This window comes from Lissotriton vulgaris, chromosome 5 (genome assembly GCF_964263255.1).
Source record: "Lissotriton vulgaris chromosome 5, aLisVul1.2, whole genome shotgun sequence".
Lineage (NCBI taxonomy): Eukaryota > Metazoa > Chordata > Amphibia > Caudata > Salamandridae > Lissotriton > Lissotriton vulgaris.
The window spans coordinates 312,153,708-312,176,131 of NC_141693.1; the positions used below are offsets into that span (position 1 = coordinate 312,153,708).

At 43.4% G+C, this 22,424-nt stretch overlaps 1 protein-coding gene across 4 annotated transcripts in view; it reads left to right on the forward strand.

Moving 5' to 3' along the window:
* RER1 (retention in endoplasmic reticulum sorting receptor 1) overlaps nucleotides 1-14,303 on the forward strand; it is a 113,487-nt gene extending 99,184 nt beyond the window's left edge. For all 4 annotated transcript variants that reach the window (XM_086921540.1, XM_086921541.1, XM_086921542.1 and 1 more), the window contains exon 7: nucleotides 13,083-14,303. In XM_086921540.1, coding sequence (XP_086777666.1) covers nucleotides 13,083-13,172 — 90 coding nt within the window. In that variant the 3' untranslated portion in view covers nucleotides 13,173-14,303. The remainder of the gene's footprint in view (nucleotides 1-13,082) is intronic.
* Nucleotides 14,304-22,424: the final 8,121 nt, after the last annotated feature.

A 22,424-nucleotide genomic window follows, 5' to 3' on the forward strand; every position in this document is an offset into this window, starting at 1 on the left:
CAAGACTCTAGAGCATAAGACTGACTTGGAGGGGCACTCCCGTAGGAGCAACATTCGCGTTATGAACTTACCAGAGGGAGTGGAGGGGGCCGACCCGATCAAGTACATCAAGGACTGGATCGCAACATTCACGCCTGCCGAGGACCTGACCCCCCCACTTTTCCATCGAGCGGGTGCACCGAGTACCGGCGCGGAGGCCCATGCCAGGCCTCCCTCCCAGGCCGTTCCTGATGAAGCTACTACATTTTCGGGATCGGGACACTATTCTCCGCGCCGCCAGAGCGCATGTCCGTCTACAGGTGGAAGACAAACAGGTGATGCTGTTTCCAGACTATTCACAAGCAGTGTAGCGACAAAGGGCCACCTTCCAGACAATTAAACGTACCCTGCGCCAACAGAATGTACAATATGCTCTTCTGTTCCCGGCCCGTCTCAGGGTCGTCCACGGCGGGAACACACACTTCTTTTCGGACCCGAAAGAGGTGGACACTTGGATAGAACAACACATCTCACGTCGCTCCAATGCCTCACCCACACGAAACAGTCCCGAGGGGCACAGGGTAGTACGGCGACTCCGAAAAATAACCCTGACACAGCTGGAGGTGCTGTCCAGACCATCTGGAACGGGCTTCCGGACCTAACACAAATTATCGGTGGCCGCCCTGGATTCCGCAGGAGAGGCTCAGACATGGAGGAGGGCCCCCACCTGTTCAGCTCATAGGACGAGGGCAGCGACGCACCCGCGAGGGCTCCGTGACGCCTCCCGTGGTGACTCCCCAGACAGCTGACACCTTGATATAACGGACGGTCGAAAGTGCAGGACACTTAGTGGGAACAATGGGGTCCGAGTCCGGACCGTGACCCGCCACGTAGCTATCCCACTCACCGAGATCAATAGCTTGAAGACCACCGGCCTACATCGCAGCGATGATAACAGTTGGAGACATCCCAACCCAGCCGAGCCGATGAAGGATTGAAGTGTTCTCTGAGGACAACTCACTGAAGCTTCCACTAGCCACGGGACCACGCCGGCGGTGGCCGGAGAGATGTCCATCCACAACCCCACGATAACTAACTAAAGTTTCTATGCAAACCAGTTTGGACGTATTGCTTCGTGCAGTAGGTCCCCGATGTTGGGAATGTATCCCAGAGTTGCAGTTTTTTATTCCCTTTTACACCCTACTTTTTCGGCGGGCGGGCGGGAGGTGGGCAAAGTGAACAGCACGGACTTCTTGATGGTGGGGGCGGGCACACCCGGGGATGGGTATATAGACCGTACAGGTACCACATGACACATAAAATGTCAAACACGGATTACAAGATCCTTACGTTGAACGTCTGGGGTATGCACACGGCCAACAAACGATATTCGGCCTACGCCTATATTAAACGACAACAGGCCCAAGTGGCCCTCCTACAGGAGACACACTTGACGATGCAGGAAATAGATCGATTGCGCAGAAAAGGGCGGGGCGTGATATGTGCCACGGGCTACTCCGCATTCGCCAGGGGTTCACTTATATGGATTAGGCCGGGGGTGCCTTTTAGGGAACATACCGGGCTCATAGACAGAGAGGGGCGGTATGTTATTTTGACAGGCCTACTGGAGGATCAGAAAAATATAGGAGCTTAGAGGGTAAAGCTAGTCATAGGTCACCCTCCACTCAAATTGCAACCAGTACAGAAAAGACCTAGACTCTGTAGGCACTTCTAAGTTTATCCTTCTCGGGTACACCATTTATTGTATTACCATTACAAAAACTTACTCCCCTTCCATTAATTATCGGGGTAGTTGGTGTATCCTGGAATTGTGCCTCATTTAAACAATCGCCTGATTCCCACAAATTTAAAATTCAGTTGCGAGACAGCACAAAACACACACTTCAGTGTCAAACTGTGATATACGAACAACTGGAAAAAAGTGTGTGTGAGCAAGATGGCACCTCATGGGCGCACCACCAACGGGAACCTGGTAGGTACTCACCAGGGTTGCCCTGTTCTCATCATTGGCACCATCGAGCTCAAAGAAAGAAAATATGTCCAAAAACCACAAAGAAAAGTAGTTTGGTGAAAATATGCAGTGAAAGGGGACCACAAATAACCAATACAGTGTCAAACAACATATAAAACCACACTACAACACAGATATATAATTTTATTCTGTCTCTTGTGTACCCAACACAAGAGACAGAATAAAATTACATATCTGTGTTGTAGTGCGGGTTTATATGTTGTTTTGTTTGACACTGTATTGGTTATTTGTGGCTCTGGTACTCGTTTATAAAGCCCTGCATGGACCTTGTCCGCCCTACCTCGCAAAAAGATTTGCCTTTTACCAACCGACCCGTCAGCTGCGATCTGCCTCCCAAAGGCAGGTGGTTGTCCCCAGATTTAAGAGAGTTCGCCTGGGGGGGCAATCTCTGACGGTTCGGGGAGCTCAGATGTGGAACAGCCTTCCTGATGCTCTAGGATACTCCCCCAACCTGACCAATTTAAAAAAATTGTTAAAAACCCACCTCTTCACACATTCTGAATAGCTGTCTCCTCGCTCACTCTGACACCGTTTCCTCACCGCGCCAGGACAGTCCCGACTAACAGAGCTGGATACAAATCAACATATAACATAACATGACAATGATGAGAACAGGGCAACCCTGGTGAGTACCTGCCAGGTTCCCGTTGGTGGTGCGCCTGTGAGGTGCCATCTTGCTCTCACACACTTTTTTTCCAGTTGTTCGTATATCAGTTTGACACTTAAGTGTGTGTTTTGTGTTGTCTTGCAACTGAATTTAAAATTTGTGGGAATCTGGCGATTGTTTAAATGAGGCACAATTCCAGGATACACCAACTACCCCGATAATTAATGGAAGGGGAGTAAGTTTTTGTAATGGTAATACAATAAATGGTGTACCCGAGAAGGATAAACTTAGAGGTGCCTACAGAGTCTAGGTCTTTTCTGTACTGGTTGCTACTGGAGGATCAGCCAATACTTGTGGGATGTGTGTATGCCCCCAATATAGATCAAGACCAATACTGGAATACCCTTACTGGTGTATTGGCCAGTCACGCAGGGACACCATGGCTCCTGGGGGAGATTACAATTGTGTTCTGGACCTGCACCTAGACAGATCACATCCCCCACCAATTCACTCGCCAGCACGTGGACGTCTCAAGGAAGTGTCATTGAAGAGCTACAAGACCACTGACTCATTGTCAGTGAAATTGCTCTCCCACTCTCGCAGCTCCACCATTAAGTGAGGTGCCCCTGCCCCTGCACTCTTGAGTGTTAGTGATTGAGGCCCTCCACCCGCAGGTTTCCCTGCGCCTCACCCCTGGTGGTCCAGTGGACCTCTGTCTCCTTTCTCTCACTCTGCTCCTTCACTTGTTTTTCTACCCTATCTTTCACCCTTCTGCACCTTTCTGCATCTCTGCTCTTGTGTGCCTTATTTCTGCCCATTTTCCCTTTCTCTCCCTCTGCTCCTTCACTCGTTTTCACTCGTTTTTCTACCCTTTCTATCTTTCACCTTTCTGCACCTCTGCTCTTTTTTGCTTTATTTCTGCCCATTTTCCCTTTCTCTCTCTGCTCCTTCACTCGTTTTCACTCGTTTTTCTACCCTTTCCATCTTTCACCTTTCTGCCCTTTTCTGCATCTCTGCTCTTTTGTGCCTTATTTCTGCTTATTTTCCCTTTTTTCTTTATCCCTTCTTTCCTCCCTTTACCTTTCCCCGCCGCTGCTGCCCCCGCGGCCTCTCCCCGCCCCCCAGCGTGACCGGCCCAATCCAGCTCCTCCCTTTACCTTTCCCCGCCGCTGCTGCCCCCGCGGCCTCTCCCCGCCCCCCAGCGTGACCGGCCCAATCCAGCTCCTCTCCCCGCTCCCGCCTCCCAGCTGTCCAGCCCTCCCAGACCCTTACTTAATGGAGGCCACTGCGGGGACAGGCGAGCAAGACCACTGACTCATTGTCAGTGAAATTGCTCTCCCACCCTTGCAGCTCCACCATTAAGTGAGGTGCCCCTGCCCCTGCACTCTTGAGTGTTAGTGATCGAGGCCCTCCTCCACCCGCAGGTTTCCCTGCGCCTCATCCATGGTGGTCCAGTGGACCTCTGTCTCCTTTCTCTCACTCTGCTCCTTCACTCGTTTTTCTACCCTTTCCATCTTTCACCTTTCTGCCCTTTTCTGCATCTCTGCTCTTTTGTGCCTTATTTCTGCTTATTTTCCCTTTTTTCTTTATCCCTTCTTTCCTCCCTTTACCTTTCCCCGCCGCTGCTGCCCCCGCGGCCATCATGTTTAATAGAGCATAACTGTCAATCACAATATGCCACTGAATCAATTCAAATATTTGACATAAAAATTAATAAAGCCCCAAGTACAAGGGAGGGGGAAGAAAAGTAAAGTGTGAGATGAAAAGGAGTAAAAGTGATTCACAGGAAAGAACAACATTTCATATTCAGAACAAAACATTCACAGTTAATGTGGAGAAGGCTGTAACTTATTCACGCCAAAATTACAGTTAAACTAATAAAAAAAGTCATTCTACGGTCACACTTGTAAATATTTAGATCATGGATAGTGCCGGATGACAAAACAGGTAGAGCCGTCGACGTTTCGACCCCTACATGGGAGGTTTACTTGAGCCCTTAGACGGGGTCTTCATCAGGACAGAGAAAGCGGTGACGGGGCCAGACAATTCTAAAAGGTAGAAGAGGATTTAATGAATTCAAGTGGAAAAGTGAGTTTAAAATTAGTTATACATTAATAGGAAATTATTATTTACCATGGTGTATCGGGCCAGCCGGCTCCGAGGATCAAGAATCCGGAAGACCAACTTCGGTGTGGTCTGTTACTAGTGGGCAAGGCCAACTAGAGAGGAGCAAGAATGGTATCATGAATCAATAAATTGCAAGGGTCAGCTTCACTAAAGCATGAACATGTTCTAAAGGAATCTAACTCACATGTAGTCTTTTACTTTAAGTTGGAGTCAGTCCATCAACGCAGGGGGACTGTGGGAGTAGGAATTTGTTTAATCTTCAGCGTGGCCTTCACTGGAAAAACAGGGGGAAATTAGTGTAAGTATCAATCTACCACATGCACTTCTTTGAGTGTGTCTTTATTTATACATTATTCCCTGATCAAAAGAACTTACATTTGTCAGGCAGTCACGTGGGATTTCAGATATCCAACTTATTTGCTCTGGGCGTTAGTGCAGATCGTCATTTGTTTGGCTTCCACTAGAGGAGCAAAGAGGAGTATGGTCTTAGTGTACAATTAAACACGAAATCAAATCGTGTGTTTTCATTCTTAGAAACAAGGACTTACATTGGTCAGCCAGAAGCGTCGAATTTCAAATTGGCAATCTCAAACTCTTGGCATTAAATGCGCTTCATTGTTAATTCCGTATTCAAAGTATCTGAAGGGGTTAAATGAGTAAGCCGGTATTATTAAAGTTCGTGCTCAACCATCGCGTGAGAAATAAAACAGCCGCCGCAGTCTATTACTCACGAAAAATGTAGCCGCAGCCACGGTCTCTCGTCTCTCCGGTACTCGATTCTCGGTGTACGCGAAGCGAATACACTTCCGTGTTTGGCTTGTAAGCTTACTCGCGTGATCACGTGATTGAGTAGAAAGGGAAAAAATTCCACAATTTGGGGCAGCTATAGCATGTTTACGGTTGGAAGTGAACACATTTATTGATGAGTTGTTTATTTAAGTCCGGCTTACTAAATTAATGATTAATTTGATCAGTTTTACAGGACATGCACCTCTTCAACACAAGGGTGTTGATGTTCATTTCACAATTCCACATTAGGAAGGTATTTTATTTTGGGGCACGATCGTAAAAGTGTTCAAAGTGTTTTGCGGATAGGACTGGCAATACTTTATGGTGAGTTGGGGATACATAAAGCTCGCTAATTAAAGAAGGGATCATCTAATCAGTTTACAGAACGTGCACCTCTCCCACACAAGGGTATATACGTTCAGTCATTATACATGCTGTAGATTGAGGCTGACCATACATTTAACCACTGTCTCATGTAAAAGATTGTCAGGCGACCAAAAAACTCAGTAAATCGAGAACGTGCACCTCTCAGACATTAGGGTGTAGACGTAATCAGTGCATTTATAGGTAATTCTGTAGTGGCAAGAACAACAGTACATCTTAATGAACCACTATAATTACTGTCCTAATGCTGCCATCTGGGCGTAACTACTATCCGTTTCATTAAGACCATTAGTGATTGAATCAAATATAGCTATCCATTTCAATTCACGGGTGTTCAACACTGTCGCCAGGTTCCCACCCCTTCTGCCCAGAGTGATTTTCTCTAAAACTAGCCATGTTAAATCATGTGCAGTGTGCCCCATTCTTTGACAATGTTCGACTAGGGGTGCTCCTGGTACACTGCAGCGTATCCTACTACTGTGCTGTAGGATCCTCTGTTTGATCTTCTGCTGAGTCTGGCCCACATATATTTTTTCACAGGGGTATTGGATGATATATATAACATTGGACGTGTTACAATTGGTGTAGGATTTTAGAAAGAAAGTCCGATCACGGATCTGCATCCTCCTCAACGTCCGATCCCTCCACAAACACGCCACAGAAATCTGGGACCTCCTCGACAGCACCACCCCGGACGTAGCATTCTTCACCGAAACTTGGACCAACTCCCCCTCAGGACCGGACATCGCCATCGCCATCCCCCAAGGATACAAGATCTACAGGAAGGACCGCCCCACCCACCCAGGAGGAGGAATCTCCATCGTCCACAAATCCAGCCTCCGCCTGAGCACACTCCCTGACGAGTCCACAGAACTGATGGAACACCTTCACTTTAAGATACTGGCCAGCCCCACTGCCGCCCTCCGAGGAACCCTCATCCACCGACCCCCCTGGACCCCGCGGACCCTTCGCCAACTCCATCACGGACATTATCTCCCCGCAGGCCATCGCATCCACCAACTACACCCTGCTGGGAGACCTGAACTTCCACCTAGACAATCAACTGGACAATCAACTGGACCCCAACACCACATGCCTTCTGGACAACCTCCACAACATTGGACTCTGCCAGATCGTGACCGAGCCCACGCACTCAGCAGGACACACCCTCGACCCCCTCTTCACTACAGGAAACTCCATCACCTTCAGCCACACCACCGAACTCCCATGGACCGACCATCGTTGCGTCCACTTCACCTTCGGAACACCCACCATCCACAGACACCAGCACCTGCTTCCACAAAGAAACTGGACCAAAATCACCGACGACCAGCTCATCTCCTCACTCAACAACTCCACCCCAACCATCGCGGAAAACAACGACCCCAACACCGCAGCCCGAACCCTGCATAGATGGATCTCGGACAGCACCAACACCATAGCCCCCCTCAAGAAAAACAACAATACCCGTGCCAAGAAAGCCAGATGGTTTACCACCGAACTTCGAGAGTCCAGGCGCACATGCCGCCGCCTCGAAAAGGCCTGGAGAAACACCAAATCCACAGAAGCCCACAACGACTTCAGAGCCGCCTCCAACGCTCCCCATCAACTCATCAGAGAAACGAGGAAAAAAGCGATTGAAGACGGAATCTCCACCCACGCACACAACAGCAAGGAACTCTTCAGCATCCTCAAGGAGTTCGCCCAACCCACCAGCGATTCTACCGACATCCCTACCTCACAAGACCTCTGCGACAAACTCAGCACCTTTTTCCACCACAAAATCAAGAGCATCTACGACCACTTCGACGAAGACAACCAACACACTGAACCCTCACCAACCACCCCCGACACCTGGAAACCAGCAATTGATGACTGGACAGCCCTCACCACCAAAGACACACTGAAGACAATGAAGTCAATCCACTCAGGGGCCCCCACGGACCCCTGTCCCCACCACATCTTCAACAGAGCCGCTGACACCATCGCACCCATGCTCTGCCACACCATCAACCGCTCCCTGGCGACCGCCTCGTTCCCCGACGACTGGAAACACGCCGAGGTCAACCCCCTCACGAAGAAACCCTCAGCGGACCCCACCGACCTCAAAAACTACAGACCCATCTCCCTGCTCCCTTTCCCAGCGAAAGTCATCGAGAAAGCCAACTCGCCACATTCATTGAAGAACACAACATCCTCGACTCCTCCCAATCCGGCTTCAGAAAAAACCACAGTACAGAAACCGCCCTCCTCGCCGCAACAGACTACATCCGCACCCTACTGGACAAAGGAGAAACATTAGCCCTCATCCTCCTAGACCTATCAGCGGCGTTCGACACAGTCTCCCACCGCACCCTAATACACAGTCTCTACGACGCAGGAATCCAGGACAAGGCCCTCGACTGGATCTGCTCCTTCCTCTCCGGCAGGACGCAACGGGTCAGACTCCCCCCTTTCCTCTCAGACCCCACACCTACCACCTGCGAAGTCCCCCAGGGCTCTTCCCTCAGCCCGACGCTCTTCAACGTCTACATGGCTCCACTTGCCCCCATCGTCAGAACCTACGGACTCAACATTGTGTCATACGCAGACGACACCCAGCTTATCCTCTCCCTATCCAACGAGCCCAACACCGCCAGACGCAACTTTCCAGAAGGCATGGAAGCCGTCACCAAATGGATGAAAAACAGCTGCCTACAACTAAACATCAACAAAACTGGTACTCATCATGGGCCCAAACCCCGACGCCTGGAACGACACCTGGTGGCCCACCGCCCTCGGAAACCCGCCAACCCCCACAGACCACGCACGCAACCTGGGAATCATCCTGGACTCCGAGCTCAAAATGGATCGCCAAATCAACTCTCTCATCTTCCTGCTTCCACACCCTCCGCCTCCTTCGTAAGACCTTCAAATGGATCCCCCTCGAACACCGAAAGACAGTCACTCACGCCCTGGTCACCAGCAGACTCGACTACGGCAACGCACTCTACGCCGGAATAAACAAAAACCTCATCCGCAAGCTACAGAACGCCGCCGCAAGACTGGTCGTCAACCTGCCAAAACACTGCCACATCTCCCAGCACCTGCGCACACTCCACTGGCTCCCCGTCGAGGCGAGAATCACCTTTAAGATGCTCACCCACGCACACAAGGCCCTCCACAGCACCGGACCAGCATACCTGAACAGCCGGCTCAAATTCCACGCACCCCAAAGGACCCTACGATCAGCCCAGCTCTCCTACGCCGAGGTCCCCCGCACCAGAAAGACCAGATCGGGAGGCTGCTCCTTCTCCTTCCTCGCGACCAAAGCATGGAACGCCCTTCCGCTCCAACTCAGACAGACAACATCGCTCCCCATCTTCGAAAGAAACCTCAAAACCTGGCTCTTCGACAGACCCCCTCCTTGATGGAATGGAACCTGCACCCCCCCCACCCCTAGCGCCTTGAGACCCTTACGGGTGAGTAGTTGCGCTTTAACAAACTCCTGATTGATTGATTGATTGAACACTTAATAGGACATTACTCCTTAACTTTTACATTTCCCACTTGGGTGTAGATATGGTTGGGTTCACAATTGTGTCAATTCCTACTAGTTCTCTCTGCCACTAAAAAATTTTGACAGCCACCATCCTTTCTCCATATACAGATCCATAAGTTTCAGTAACTGGGGGAGGAGTTGGGGAGAGCAATATCCTTGGGTGCGAACCCAATCGCACCAACAGTTGTTACCCGCTGATCAAAAACACTTGCCTTTTGGAGGTCCCCTCGAGGTACAATTGGTCACTTGAACTGTGTCCAGTGCCCCGGTTAACTGAATAGTACACCTGGGATACTAATGACGTGGCAGTTTTCTGTGGTTGGGAATCTGAGTTTACCTTTTGCTTGGGATTGAAAACATTATGGGGCTGACAGTTATACTAATTTTCAAAATAAGATCAAAGACTGTATCTTGTCCGCCCAAGCAAGTAGGGCCACTGAGAAACTAGGACATCAGAGGGCTTAAATATCAGAGAGTACTTCATGGATTGTAGCATTGTTTCACAGTTGATCCATTGACAAAGCAATAATAAGTGAGTAGCTGAGCTGTCATATGCTCCCATTAAGGATAATATTGTCTGTTTGCTCCCCGTTTGATGTAGAAGAATCATACCCTTCTGTTTAGTTTGTTATTTTAACTACTTTGCATTGAATTAATTTTGTTTAATTATTGTGTCTTACTGTATTGAACCTCCGAAACTACTAGTGCCTCGTGGAGTAAAACTTGACTGAGGGACAAAGCTAACTGCAGATTCATGGGCATATGGTGAAGTAGTTGTTTATCTAGGTCAAGTGTAGACACCTGACACTCTGAGATGCTTGTGATAAACTATATTGTCCAATAAATGTGCTAATCAGAAACCTCTTATTGCCACAGAAACCCTTGGGAAAATGTCTTACGTGTTATGCCCATTCCATTTTTGCAGAGAAGTTGACATTTCACCACATTTTTGACTTGGTACGGATTGTTTAAGGGTTAATTCTAGCAAGTTGACATTGCCCAACTTGGAAAGAGATGAGCAAAGTGTCCATTATATACCGAGAATGCAAGTATGAAAGTGAACTTGAGCAGACTGGTGTTTACTGGACTGTGCACACGCACTCACTGTACCTTTGTCTGATGCTGTATAGTAGAACAAAGCTCCTCAGACTTACATACTCTGGTATAGGGTAGAGTTGACTCTAGGGAAGTCTAGAGACTCCAAAACGCTTCAAAACAGGTTAGATAATAGCAAAAGTGGGTATAATAATTTCTTCCACCAGATCTTGAGGAAAATAAACAGTTTGTACTGTGTACCGGTAAGGAGGCCATTCATCAGCATATTCATAGATACCTTTTTTTGTGTGTGTGGAGTTTTATATAGCGCGAACTAGCCCCGAAGGTATCAGAGCGCTTTACATGAGCACCAGTTACGTTACAGATGGACACATTAATTTCTGTTAGGCACGGGGTGATTACGTTATTTTCCCAGAATCACAGAATGTTGAGCGTCCCTGCCGAGACCCGATCCCCAACTCCGAAGTCGACCGCCCTAGCCGTTAGGTCATATTCTCTTCCCTATGCTTCAGATACAAGTCTGTACATGGGGGTGGCAATGCGGAGACAACCGGAGTCAAAGGTGTTTCTTCATCAAGACATTCAGGACAAGAATATTAACTTAAAGATAAAAAGAACATACTTGTTATGTTTACACTTTCACTGAGTTTCTTCAGCAGTGTAAGTTTCTAGAGGTCTTTGCTAGGTTTTTAAGTGTGATTGGCTCTACTCACACTTGAGCTTTCTAGTCCTTACAACTTTTATATAATTTCAAGATATTCACGTAAATGTAGACCTTGCAAACTAAGGCTCCTTCTCAGCCTAAAAGGCACATAGTTATCTTTGAAGTACACACCTGGAATCTGCCAAGAAATTAGTTAAACTCTGGAGGCTCTTACAGCGGTTCAAACACTCCTTTGTTTTGACTCAAAAGATACAGATTGTTTGAAGACCAGGAATTTGAGCCTTATCTAGTTTCTTTATCTCAAAGCATTTCACGTTGTGTTGCAGGTCATGCATCCACGTGTTCACAGACTTCCAGTGCACATAAAAGATGCAAGGATGATCACTTGACGTGCCTGAGATTTGGAATTGATGATGTAAATTGGCAATACAATTTGCTCAAATTCGGTCATGCTGTTCCTTGAGAGTTTACCCTGGTGTTTCTAATGGCGACATCCCACCGCCACCACCACCACCACCGAGCCCAACATCTTTACTAACTGGAGGGCTAGTCAATCATAAAGCCAACTTTTTCAGGATTTATTTCGTTTTCAGGCTCCATGTGGCACTGTTAAATATGGTACTCCATATATCCTCACAGGAAAGCATTTTTCCATTTAAAAAACTAACAAAAAAATAAAGGCTTCAGTTTATCACAGCTGTTCTGGACACCACCTTCGGATGATCCTGCCTTGCAACGAGACACATGCACGTTTTATGGTAAGGCAAGACTACTGCCTGGTGCCTTTAACGTGAGTACTCACAAATTATCCTACCAACGGAGGATAATATAATTTTGCTTCCTCTTTAAGTGTGACCATATGGGTGCCACAGGAAGAAAACATTGGAACATTGTAGAGCCAAGTATGCCATCTTCAGAGAACACCACCATAGACACACTACTCAACGGTTCGTGGGTGTTTAGATTGTAGCCATTTTAATGTCATAAGCCACTGTCAGCATATCAACATATTAGAATGGAAAGAAATGATTCAGACTTCTTGCACTTCTGGGTTCTCTAAAATACAACAACACTGCTTTAGCATAGCAAGCAGTTTTGTACCTGCAAATGTTCTCTGTGCCATCTATAACTTTGGAAATTTGCTTTTTAAAGAACCACTTGACAGTTCACTTTCAGAGAATAATAAATAACGGTGCAGACCAATTCAATTGCCTACATCTCATTCCCTAAAAATGTGAACTTGGCTCTCGTTTTTAACTTGGGTGGGGTGTGCAGGTTGACCTTATTGTTTTCCAGAAATCCCTCTAAATGTTCTCTTTACTGCCTTTAACTAAGGGGGGGGGGGTGCACAGGGAAACTTGGCCAAGGAAGCTGTTTCTACATTTCCCTTTATACCTATAATGCAAAGAAACTTACAGAAATTCAAAAATAATTGCGCCTCTTCCCAGTTTTCATTTGCCTCAATTACTGCTTGCTTATGTAATCAATTGGCCTGAAAATGTCCAGTAAGGTGACAGGGCAGTCCAGTTGTAGGAGCAGCATATGTACATTCTTGGTAGAGACTATAGTGAATATATTCAACCACCCTGGAGGAGATGTGACGATGTAAAGGCAATAATGCAATTCATACGGTTTGAGACAAACACAAAAGGTAATCCCAGTGAAAGAGTAAATAAAGATGTCCAAGAGGCTATTGTGTTGCAAACGGACAGGAAAGGGTCATAGTAGAAATCCCTAGTCTGATATTGTTTTTCAATGAATCTGTCAGTACGGGTTAAATGTTGTATTATTTTAGGAAATGACTGACCAAGTTGGCCTTGGTATTCTTTTTGTGTTTGTGCAGCTGCAGCAGACATCTAACCATATTTACTTTCTTTTACAGCACATGATCAAATACAGATATATCCCATTCACGCATGGCAAGAGGAAGTACAAAGGAAAAGAAGACATGGGGAAGCCGTTCTCCAGTTAAATGGAACAATTGACTTTCTTATGTACAATTAAAGGAAAAGAACAGTTTTGAGCCATTGTAATAATGCCTTTTTATTCACCAAACAGGAAATGACAGAGCTAATGATGCAGTTTATTTTTATTTCTTGTTCGGATAGCTTTAGTTGTATGAATAAAATATCCGAAATGATGCCACCCGATAACTGGTATTTCAACCAAATGATGCTGCCGATGTCTAAAGTGGTGAATATTCCATAGAAGCAAAACCTTTTCATTTTAGCAGCAACTGAAGAAGCCCCAGAATTTGTGGTATGCTGTGGCATTAGTACCTCGGGATTAGTGAACAGTTGCAGGGTTTGTTAAACATAAAAGAAAGAAAAGGTCTGACCTCACAGTCTACCGCAATGTTGTCTTTGCCACGGGGGTCCTTGGAATAATCAACTAACCTGTGGGCTGTTTTCATGACCACAGTGTGCTGCACATGAAAAGGAATGATGAGATACCGTGCACCCCTTTTGCTCACTGGGTTTGGTAGATCCTGCTTTAGAAAGTGTCCAAGGGAAATGACACCAGTTGAACGGGAGCTATTAAGAATATTAAAAAGTTATTATAGTTGCTCTTTTTGAACGAGGAGTCCCACACTTTTAGTGGAATTAAGAACTGAAACAAGTGTTAGATTTTTATATGTTTTTCTTGTATTCTCCATTTGGTTCAAATGCCAGTTTCACTGTTGCGCTACCTGCGTGATGCTGAAATTGCGCCCTTTTAATAATGGTTCAAAACTCTGTTCTTGATGTTATAATTTTGCTTGAGGGCCTGGATATACCTATATATAAATATATTTTAATTATTAGTTGAGATTATTTTCACATTTATTTCTTTGATACAAAAAGTTTTTCGTTTATTTTTTTTTGGATTAACTTAAGTTTTTTTGTGCAGCCCATTCAAGACATTTTAACACACACAAACCCGCCAGTGGCAAAAAAGGTTTTGGAGGGTTTGAATGCTGCTTTTTCCATTTTTTATGAAAAATTGAGACTAAACTATATGACATGCATGTATAGGTTTTTTCGATGTGGTACAACTATAAAAAAAAGATGATTTTATTAAGTGACTTTTTCATTCCAAACTTTATTAAAGACAGTGACCCCTTTCTCGTCTCAAATATATTTATGGACCTTGAAGTTACTGTAAATTTAAATTATGCTTGATTGGTTAAGACGTTTGTAAGTTTACCATCTCTTGGTTGCCACCGCTAATTATGATGCTGACATTCATTTCAGATAGTCCATGTAATTTAGATAATTTTAATTTCGAGTGGCCTTGCAAGTGCACTTTTACTGTGCAGTACGATTTTGTATCTTTTTCTGTAGCTCAGAATGAAAAGCCGTACGTTTTCACGCTTGTTGATTCATATTTCAATTTTGAATGAAAGCATTTTCCTTAAAGATAATAATTATACATTTTGTTTGAAACCTGTGTTTTTTTATTAGCCCCATCTGTGGTCCCATCTGCTCAACAGGTACTCAGAGGCCGAACTAAAGTGGAATTTTGCCTCAAGTAAATTACTGAAGGCACCCCCCTAGAAGTATCGAAATGTATCAAACGTTTTTCTAATATGCTATAAACCACAGATGTAAATGTTGTAACAATTGTGCTGTAAGAATCTTTGAACACACGTTGGTAATACAAGGTTTTAATATATTATGGGATTTTTAACAGCCTACTTGCTTACCTTCAACTTTCTGATTTAGAAACCATGGTGAAAATAGGAAACAAAATTATGTTCATTGCATCACTCGGAACATTTCGAAACATCATGAAGATTTCTTTACCTGCTTAGTCTACCCCAATATATTTCTGGTGGAATGAAAAATCTACCTGCTTGTGCACTCGGATTGCATTTAATATTCCTCTTTTGCAAGATAATCTTTACACGTCATTTTTTCTGGAAGTGAGGAATTTGAGTAGAATCGTCAAACCATCTGCAGCGGATCCAATCTTGATGGCTTCCTGTGCCTAACTAGTGATACTGAAAATTCTCTACGTGCCATTTAATGTTTTTTAAGTTGTGGGTCACAGTGTCGTAGGACACAGATCCTGCTTGAACCTTGATTCCAAGGTGAAATTCCTCAAGTGGTAAAAATATTATGGGGAATATGCACTGCAAGGTGTTTTTGCCATTTTCTTTTATTCTTCACAGTGTTGAAGTAGTCAGTCAGCCTAAATTCACTTTATTCGTGGATTTAACCCATTAAAAACACATTTAAAATACAGTAACATAAATACATAATGTCAAGATAAAATAATTCACATCTTATTTCTGGATCAGTATTGTCCGTCCTGTGTGCCACATTGATGTTAAAAAACCTTGTTACATACAATAGTTCCCTGTGTATAGTTCTAAAAATTTCCAAGGCGAGTCTGCATTGAGCCACCCCGATCAGTCAACATATTGGAGCAATCCATTTCTTACACACATTAGAGTAGCTGCTGCAAAAGAACAGAAGATGTACCACTGTCTTGGATTGAGGTTTACAAGCTGCTCATATGTAATCAATTATTAAAGCAGTTTCCCAATTGCTACAAAAGTTTTACTAAGTCCAGAATCCGAGCTTAAAATAGAGCTGCTTCGCAAGTGGTGGAGTATTTGTATCTAAAAGTGTCTCAAATTCTATTACACATTTGAAGACTAAAAATGCGCTCGTCTCTTTGTCTCAAAAAGACCTGTTCCATTATACTAGACCACTACTTTTCTTTGATGTGATCTTTGGAGATGAGTGAAGCCTCCCACGGGCTTTTTGTAGAGATTCAAGGCAAAGGATGTGCAGTTGAGATTGTCCAAATTTCAACAAGGGTATACATCCATGGCCATGAAGTTGTACAACATTGTCAAATCCAAACTAGAGTAGTGTTTTAAGTCCCTTTTGATTATACTGGGATTTTTGTTGTTCTGCTCAGCATGTGGTGCCTCTGCTTTATAGCTCAGACTTTAAAAATATAATACTTATTTTGAAGTGGTTCTACTCGACGTTCTGCAGTATACATGTTTTTTAATTAAATTATACCGCTGTAAAAAGTGTAAGAAGAACTACAAAAATCACAGTTCTATTTAACTAAGTTTTTCAACTGGCCACTATGATTCAGGCCAATGAACCAATGCAGGAACATGTGGACGGCCACCCTCCGCATTACTGTGAACCCTGCAAGGGCATACAGATGGATGCAAATGCTCTTGCATAAGAAATGTGACAAGACATAAAAGTGAAACGTAAATATTTTCTTTAGAAGTAATATTTTTTTTTCGAGTGGGACAATTTCAGTCCTCTCTGGAAGACTAACTTTTAGCAATGTGAATTTAGAGGGTCAGTTTGCCATGGTGCATACATAATTCATTCCTGCTACATTTTTTATTTAACATATTCCATGGGACGCCCTAAGTGTAACCAACATGTAGTGTGCAAACAGTGGTTAGGAAAGATGTATTGCAGAATGGTATGTTTGTTAATGAAGATAATAAATGAAGACTGTGCCTCCACCAGTCCACAATCCAAATCCCAATATCCCAGGTATTCTCATGTCCTGGTGCCTATTAATGTAGATGCCAAAAATGAAGCGTTTCAACAGAAATGCATCGGATCTTAAAATATATATTTATATATCCATTGTCTAATCAGCCATACCATACTTTAAGAATGGGTTTGTTTCTTGAGTGAAAGCAAACCTAAATTATTCATATCTTAGTTGTGCTAAATAGAGTAGGAACATGCATGTGATGGAGAATTCAAAATTATATTGAAGATTTGCCTTCAAGCACCACACTGACAAAATAACTTTGGTCATGTTCTCATTCAAGTCCACTTTTTTTATATTGAGGGATTCTCTCTAAAGTTTCTCATTTTGATGGTGATCATATTGGAACCTGGAGCGTGTGGTTTTCTTGTTGTTCCTTGTTTTTAAAAATTGGCAAAATGTCAGGATTTTTTTATTTATTTTTTTGCAGTAAAATGTTTGGGCTGGTGACATGGCTTGAGTGTTTTACATATCTAGTAATAAAGTCTTTAATAAACTATTTATAATATTCAAAATTAGGCTAAATCCATAGGATCCGATAAAGGTCTGACCATAAATGTATTTATAAATCCTTTTGACCCGAGGTGCAAAAATTCCTCCATTTACACCTAGAAAGTCATAATTTGTATTTCCCAAACTTTTATTTACTCTAATAAATGGATGTTTTAACATGTAATTATACCACCACTATGTGTGATATTACCTGTGAGAAAAGTTGGGCCCTGTTTGTATTGGAAGGCACAGTCCCCACCACCTGCATGTAGTTGGATTTACACCATTATAAGGCAAAAGTAAATCTTATGCAGGGTCCGAATGGAGATAAAATAGCCCAAAATAGGTGGATGTGTAGAGGAAGGGATTTCCTTCATGGAATAAGATATTTTCCCAGTGCTGAAAACTGTGTGCATATTTAGTTATACACAAAGGTAAAGTAGCTTCTTTGCACATGCCGAACTGCTGCCTCATGGAATCTGGAATTCACAGAAGAATGTCAAAATATTACTTGGAGAACTGTGACTGTTGCTGCACCCTGGGAAGTACGTCTGTGTGAATTCCAAAACATCAGAAATATACTCCATACGCAGACATGAGGCTACAGGAGTGAATATCCTACTTGTTATGATATTCGTACTCTAATTTTCTTAGGGACTAGTACTTGGTTTTAATTCATTCTTTCTTCCTCTGCCGAGGATTTTGAAACTAGTCTTAAGCACTACTAAGTGGCCACTGGGCTACACGTATGGCTAATCCAATACAATATATACAATTAAGTCATTGTACTCTTATTTTTCTCTCTTAAAGATGTCCGTAATTGCGTAGTGAATTAAAATTATATTGTATACAGAAATTGTGTCAAGTTTGGCCTTGCAACAAATCCAGCCATCACTTGATTATTATTATTCTTCACTTGATACAGGATAATGATTTTGATATTAAGCAAAACATTTAGGAAAGAATTTGAAGTTCAAGGATATGCTACTTGCTAACAGTGGGACTTCTGAAGATGCCATATGATTGTGCAGAGGTTTTGAAGTAGATGTTGTAGACGTCTATATAGAATAGGCTGGAAAATCATGTGGCAATTGAATGTTCATAAGGTATCTTTAGCCTTACAATCCCTCAAGCATCTTTGAATTTTTGTCATTGGAAGCTTCACCATCAAGTTTTATCTATGTTGTTGAATTCGCCAACCAGCCTCGAGTTCCAACTTCTTAAAATGTTTTTGCTATGTATTGTTGTTCAGAAGGTACACAATACAACCGCACAATGACTCAAAACTCAGTTGTGTTAAGGAATCCATCAGGGTTAGGATTGAACAGGATTAGTTCAAAGTAAACGAGCCAATTAGACAAATTGTGTGCACTTCTTGTTTCCATTATGCAACATAACTACATCCAATCTACATTAATTGAAAGAATATGATGTAAAAATGCTTAAAGTAAACAGTCCCAAGGAACATCAAGAATGTTCAAGAAAATATCCTATTCACCCTCCTGATAACTTTTGTAATCGGTTCTTAAGTCTCCTTTAGGGGTGGGTCAGGTTCTCAAATTGCCCACTCAGGGCAAAGTAGAATGACATTTAGATTCCCAGTTTGTCAGGATGTGCTCTTTACACTCTCTATATTGCACAACAACAACATAGGAATACTAATTACTGGAAACTCACAATGCCTTGAGTTGTCTTACCCAGATAATGTTTCATATGTGCATCATTTTAGCAGTCAGGTTGGCACACTGAACACGTTAATTGTAGGCCAATTTAAATCCTGCATTTGGAGAAACGGTTTTACCATGGCCACATATTCATTCTGTGCCATTGCCTATTCTCATAAAAGACCTCACCAGTCATGCTCCCATTTCTTTCAGAAGACACACTTTGAGTGTACCCGAGGAACTTAAAATTGGTATTTGAGGACCCCATCTCTTACAAAAAGCAACAGGCATTGGCCAAGCTAATAAGCATTGCCTTTTAATGCAGACATGTTGGCTTTGCTCATGTTTTTTGCTGTTATTTTTAGTATTGGCAAAAAGAGAAAAAAATGTTTTGTCAATGATGTGAATCTACAAAAAAATTGTGATGATGTCAATACATAAATGTGTTATGACGTTACAGTTGCCCAGCCTAGTGAATATGTGTGCATGCTTCGCCATGCCTCGTTATTCCCACAGCATGATGCAGCGGCTGTTTTTTTATTTTATCATTCCAAAATGGATGACTGGAATCTTGGAGCCATACGTTAAACAAAAAAATGTGTACAAAACCACATTTTGAAAAAAGAGCAGCACTGCAGCAAATTGCTGCTGCTGGGTCCTCTCTGGTTTTTTTTTTAATTTAAATAAAGATTTCCTATTAAAGAACATGGCAGAAGGGGGTGGGTTGCAATGAAGGAGTGGGTGGCGAAGTCAACAGGGTGGGGGACCAATCAAACGGATAGGTGACCTGGGACAACGTAAAAGTTTTAGAGTTAGAGTGAGGACTAATCAAATAAAAGCAAAAAGAACATTTGGACAAACACCCTCATCATTACTGTAAACCTTGTGAGGGCATAAATATGGCGTTCATGCATTATGCAAATGCCGCTTGCATAATATATGTGACGACATATAAAGGTAAAAATTTAAAATATTTTCCATAGGAGTAATGTCCTTTTCGAGTGGGACAATTTCATTCGTCTGGAAGAATATTTTTCAGCAATGTGTATTTAAAGGGTCCTCATGCCATGTTGTATGCATAATTCAATCCTGCTACATTTTTAATATAAAGTATTCCACGGGACGCCCTAAGTGTAAGCAACATGTAGTGTCCAAGCAGTGGTAAAGGAAAACCACTGTAAGCCTCCAGAACATACCACATCTTGCAGGATGGTATTTTTTTTGTGTTTAATGAAAATAATAAGTGAAGACTGTACGTCCATAATCCAAACTCTAGTATCCCAAGTATTCTTGTGTCCTGGTGCCTATTAATGTAGATGCCAAAAATAAAGAATTTCAACAGAAACTTATATATATGTCCAATTGGCTACACAATACTTGGGTATGTTTTTTGACTGAAAGCAAACGTGATTATTTATGTCTTAGTTGTACTAAATGAAGTAGGAATGTGCATGTGATGGAGAATTCAAAATTATGTTGAGGATTTGCCTCAAGACCCCTCTGACAAAATTGTTTATTAAAGAGGCTCACCAGTAATGTTTATTTCTAATCACCCGTCCACCATGCCTGGTTTAATTCCTGCACGTTTCTCACGTTCACACTAGAGTCTCAACTTTTTTTTATCGAGGGATTCTCTCCAAAGTTTTACATTTTGTCTTGGGGTGGTGATATTGGTACCCAGAGTTTGTGGTTTTCTGGTGACTCTTTTTCCAAAATTTGCCAAAATATGTTTATTTTTTTTGTTGCAATAAAATGTTGGGAGAAAGGTGTGGGTATGTTTTTCGGAGTGACAAATGTTTTATTTAAAATGTAAAAAAACATACGTGCATTCATAAAATATTGTTAATTGGCTTGAGCGTTTTACCTACCTGGTAGTAAAGTCCTTAATAAGATATTTATTGTGTTAAAGTGAGACTTAACTCCTAATACCCGAGGTCCTGCCATAAATGTATTTGTAAATCGTTTTGGTTCCACCATTTACAACTTCAAAGTACTATTTTGTATTTCATATACTTTAATTTACTCTACTAAATGGATTTTTAACAAGTAATAACACTACTTTGGGGCCGATTCTGATCTCAGTCGGTAGGGCACCGAATCGGGTTCGGCATTAGCGGATCTGATTCGGAGGCTGAATTTCCGTCCAAGTCGTACACGGGTCCGGATGTCGAAGTACAATGCGAACAAGCGCGAAATCTCAGTCCGAATAGTTTCCGGGTCCCACCCGCTCCGTACGACCCGGTCACAAGCAAAACATGGCGCGCAATGGAGACTTTTCACGACCGAGCTAGTATGATGCTCGATTTGGACAGCCAGATCAATTCGGAGCGTCCGGCTCGCAATAGCTCCTGGAGTTGGACTTCAGGGGTCCGCGTCGGACCCCCCTGTTACCCGCAGCCGTAGGACTCTGACACGGGGAGACCCATGGGTCTCCCCAACACAGGCATGTACGGTGCGGATGGCACTGACGCGTACCCACTGTAGGGGGCGCATTTGTCCGCGACGTACCCATTCAGTTAATGGGAGCCCATGTACGCACCGTACGACCGGCTCCCATTGACTTCTATGGGAGTCCGACCGAACCGAGTCCGACAGCATACGGCCGCATCGTACTTGCTCGTTCGGACTGCAGGAGTCTGGATTGGTCAGAAAACAAACTGGATCTAGCTCGGTCGGAGTGCTTTCCAACCCAGATCAGAATCGGCCCCTATGTGTGATATTACCTGTGAGAAAAGATGGTCCCAGGTTGTGTTGGAAGGCACAGTTCCCACCGTCTGCGTTTAGTTGGATTTTTACCATTGTTAGACAAAAGGGAGCACATTTCCTACTTTTTTGTGATACTCTGACTCTAATAATCTTGGTGACTAGATCTTGCTTTCATTTTTCTGTTGTCATTCTTCTTCTGGTTGGGATTTTGAAACTTGTCTTAAGCACCACTAAGTCGCCACCAGGCTACATTTCCAATGCAATATAATAAATACAATTAAGTAATCATTCTCCATATTTTTCTCTCAAAGATGTCCATAATTGCATTATGAATTCAAATTATATTGGATATGAAAATGGTGTAAGATATCTGCCTTGCAACAAATCCAGCCCTCACTTGATTGTTTATTGTTATACTAAGCAAAACATTTATGAACCGCTTGCAAGTTCAGGGATATGCTACTTGCTAACAATGGGAATTCTGAAAATCCCACATGACTGTTTAGGATTTTGGGAAAAGATTTTGTTAGACATCCATATACAGGAGGCTGTAAAATCCTGCAGCAATGGAATGTTCATAAAGTGTCGTTGGCCAATGTTCAATCCTTGTAATCCAAATTCAGACATGTTGGATTTGCCAGTGCTTTTTGCTGTGGCTTTTCACTATCGGCAAAAAGGGGAAATACTGTGCATCAGCCTTAAAAAAAAATTGATGATGTCAGTACATGCATGCATCACCATGCTGCTGTGCCTACAGCATGACCCAGCTGCTGTTTTATTTTTTAAATTCACTATTCCAAGATGGAAGACAGGAATCTTGGAGCCATACATTAAAAATA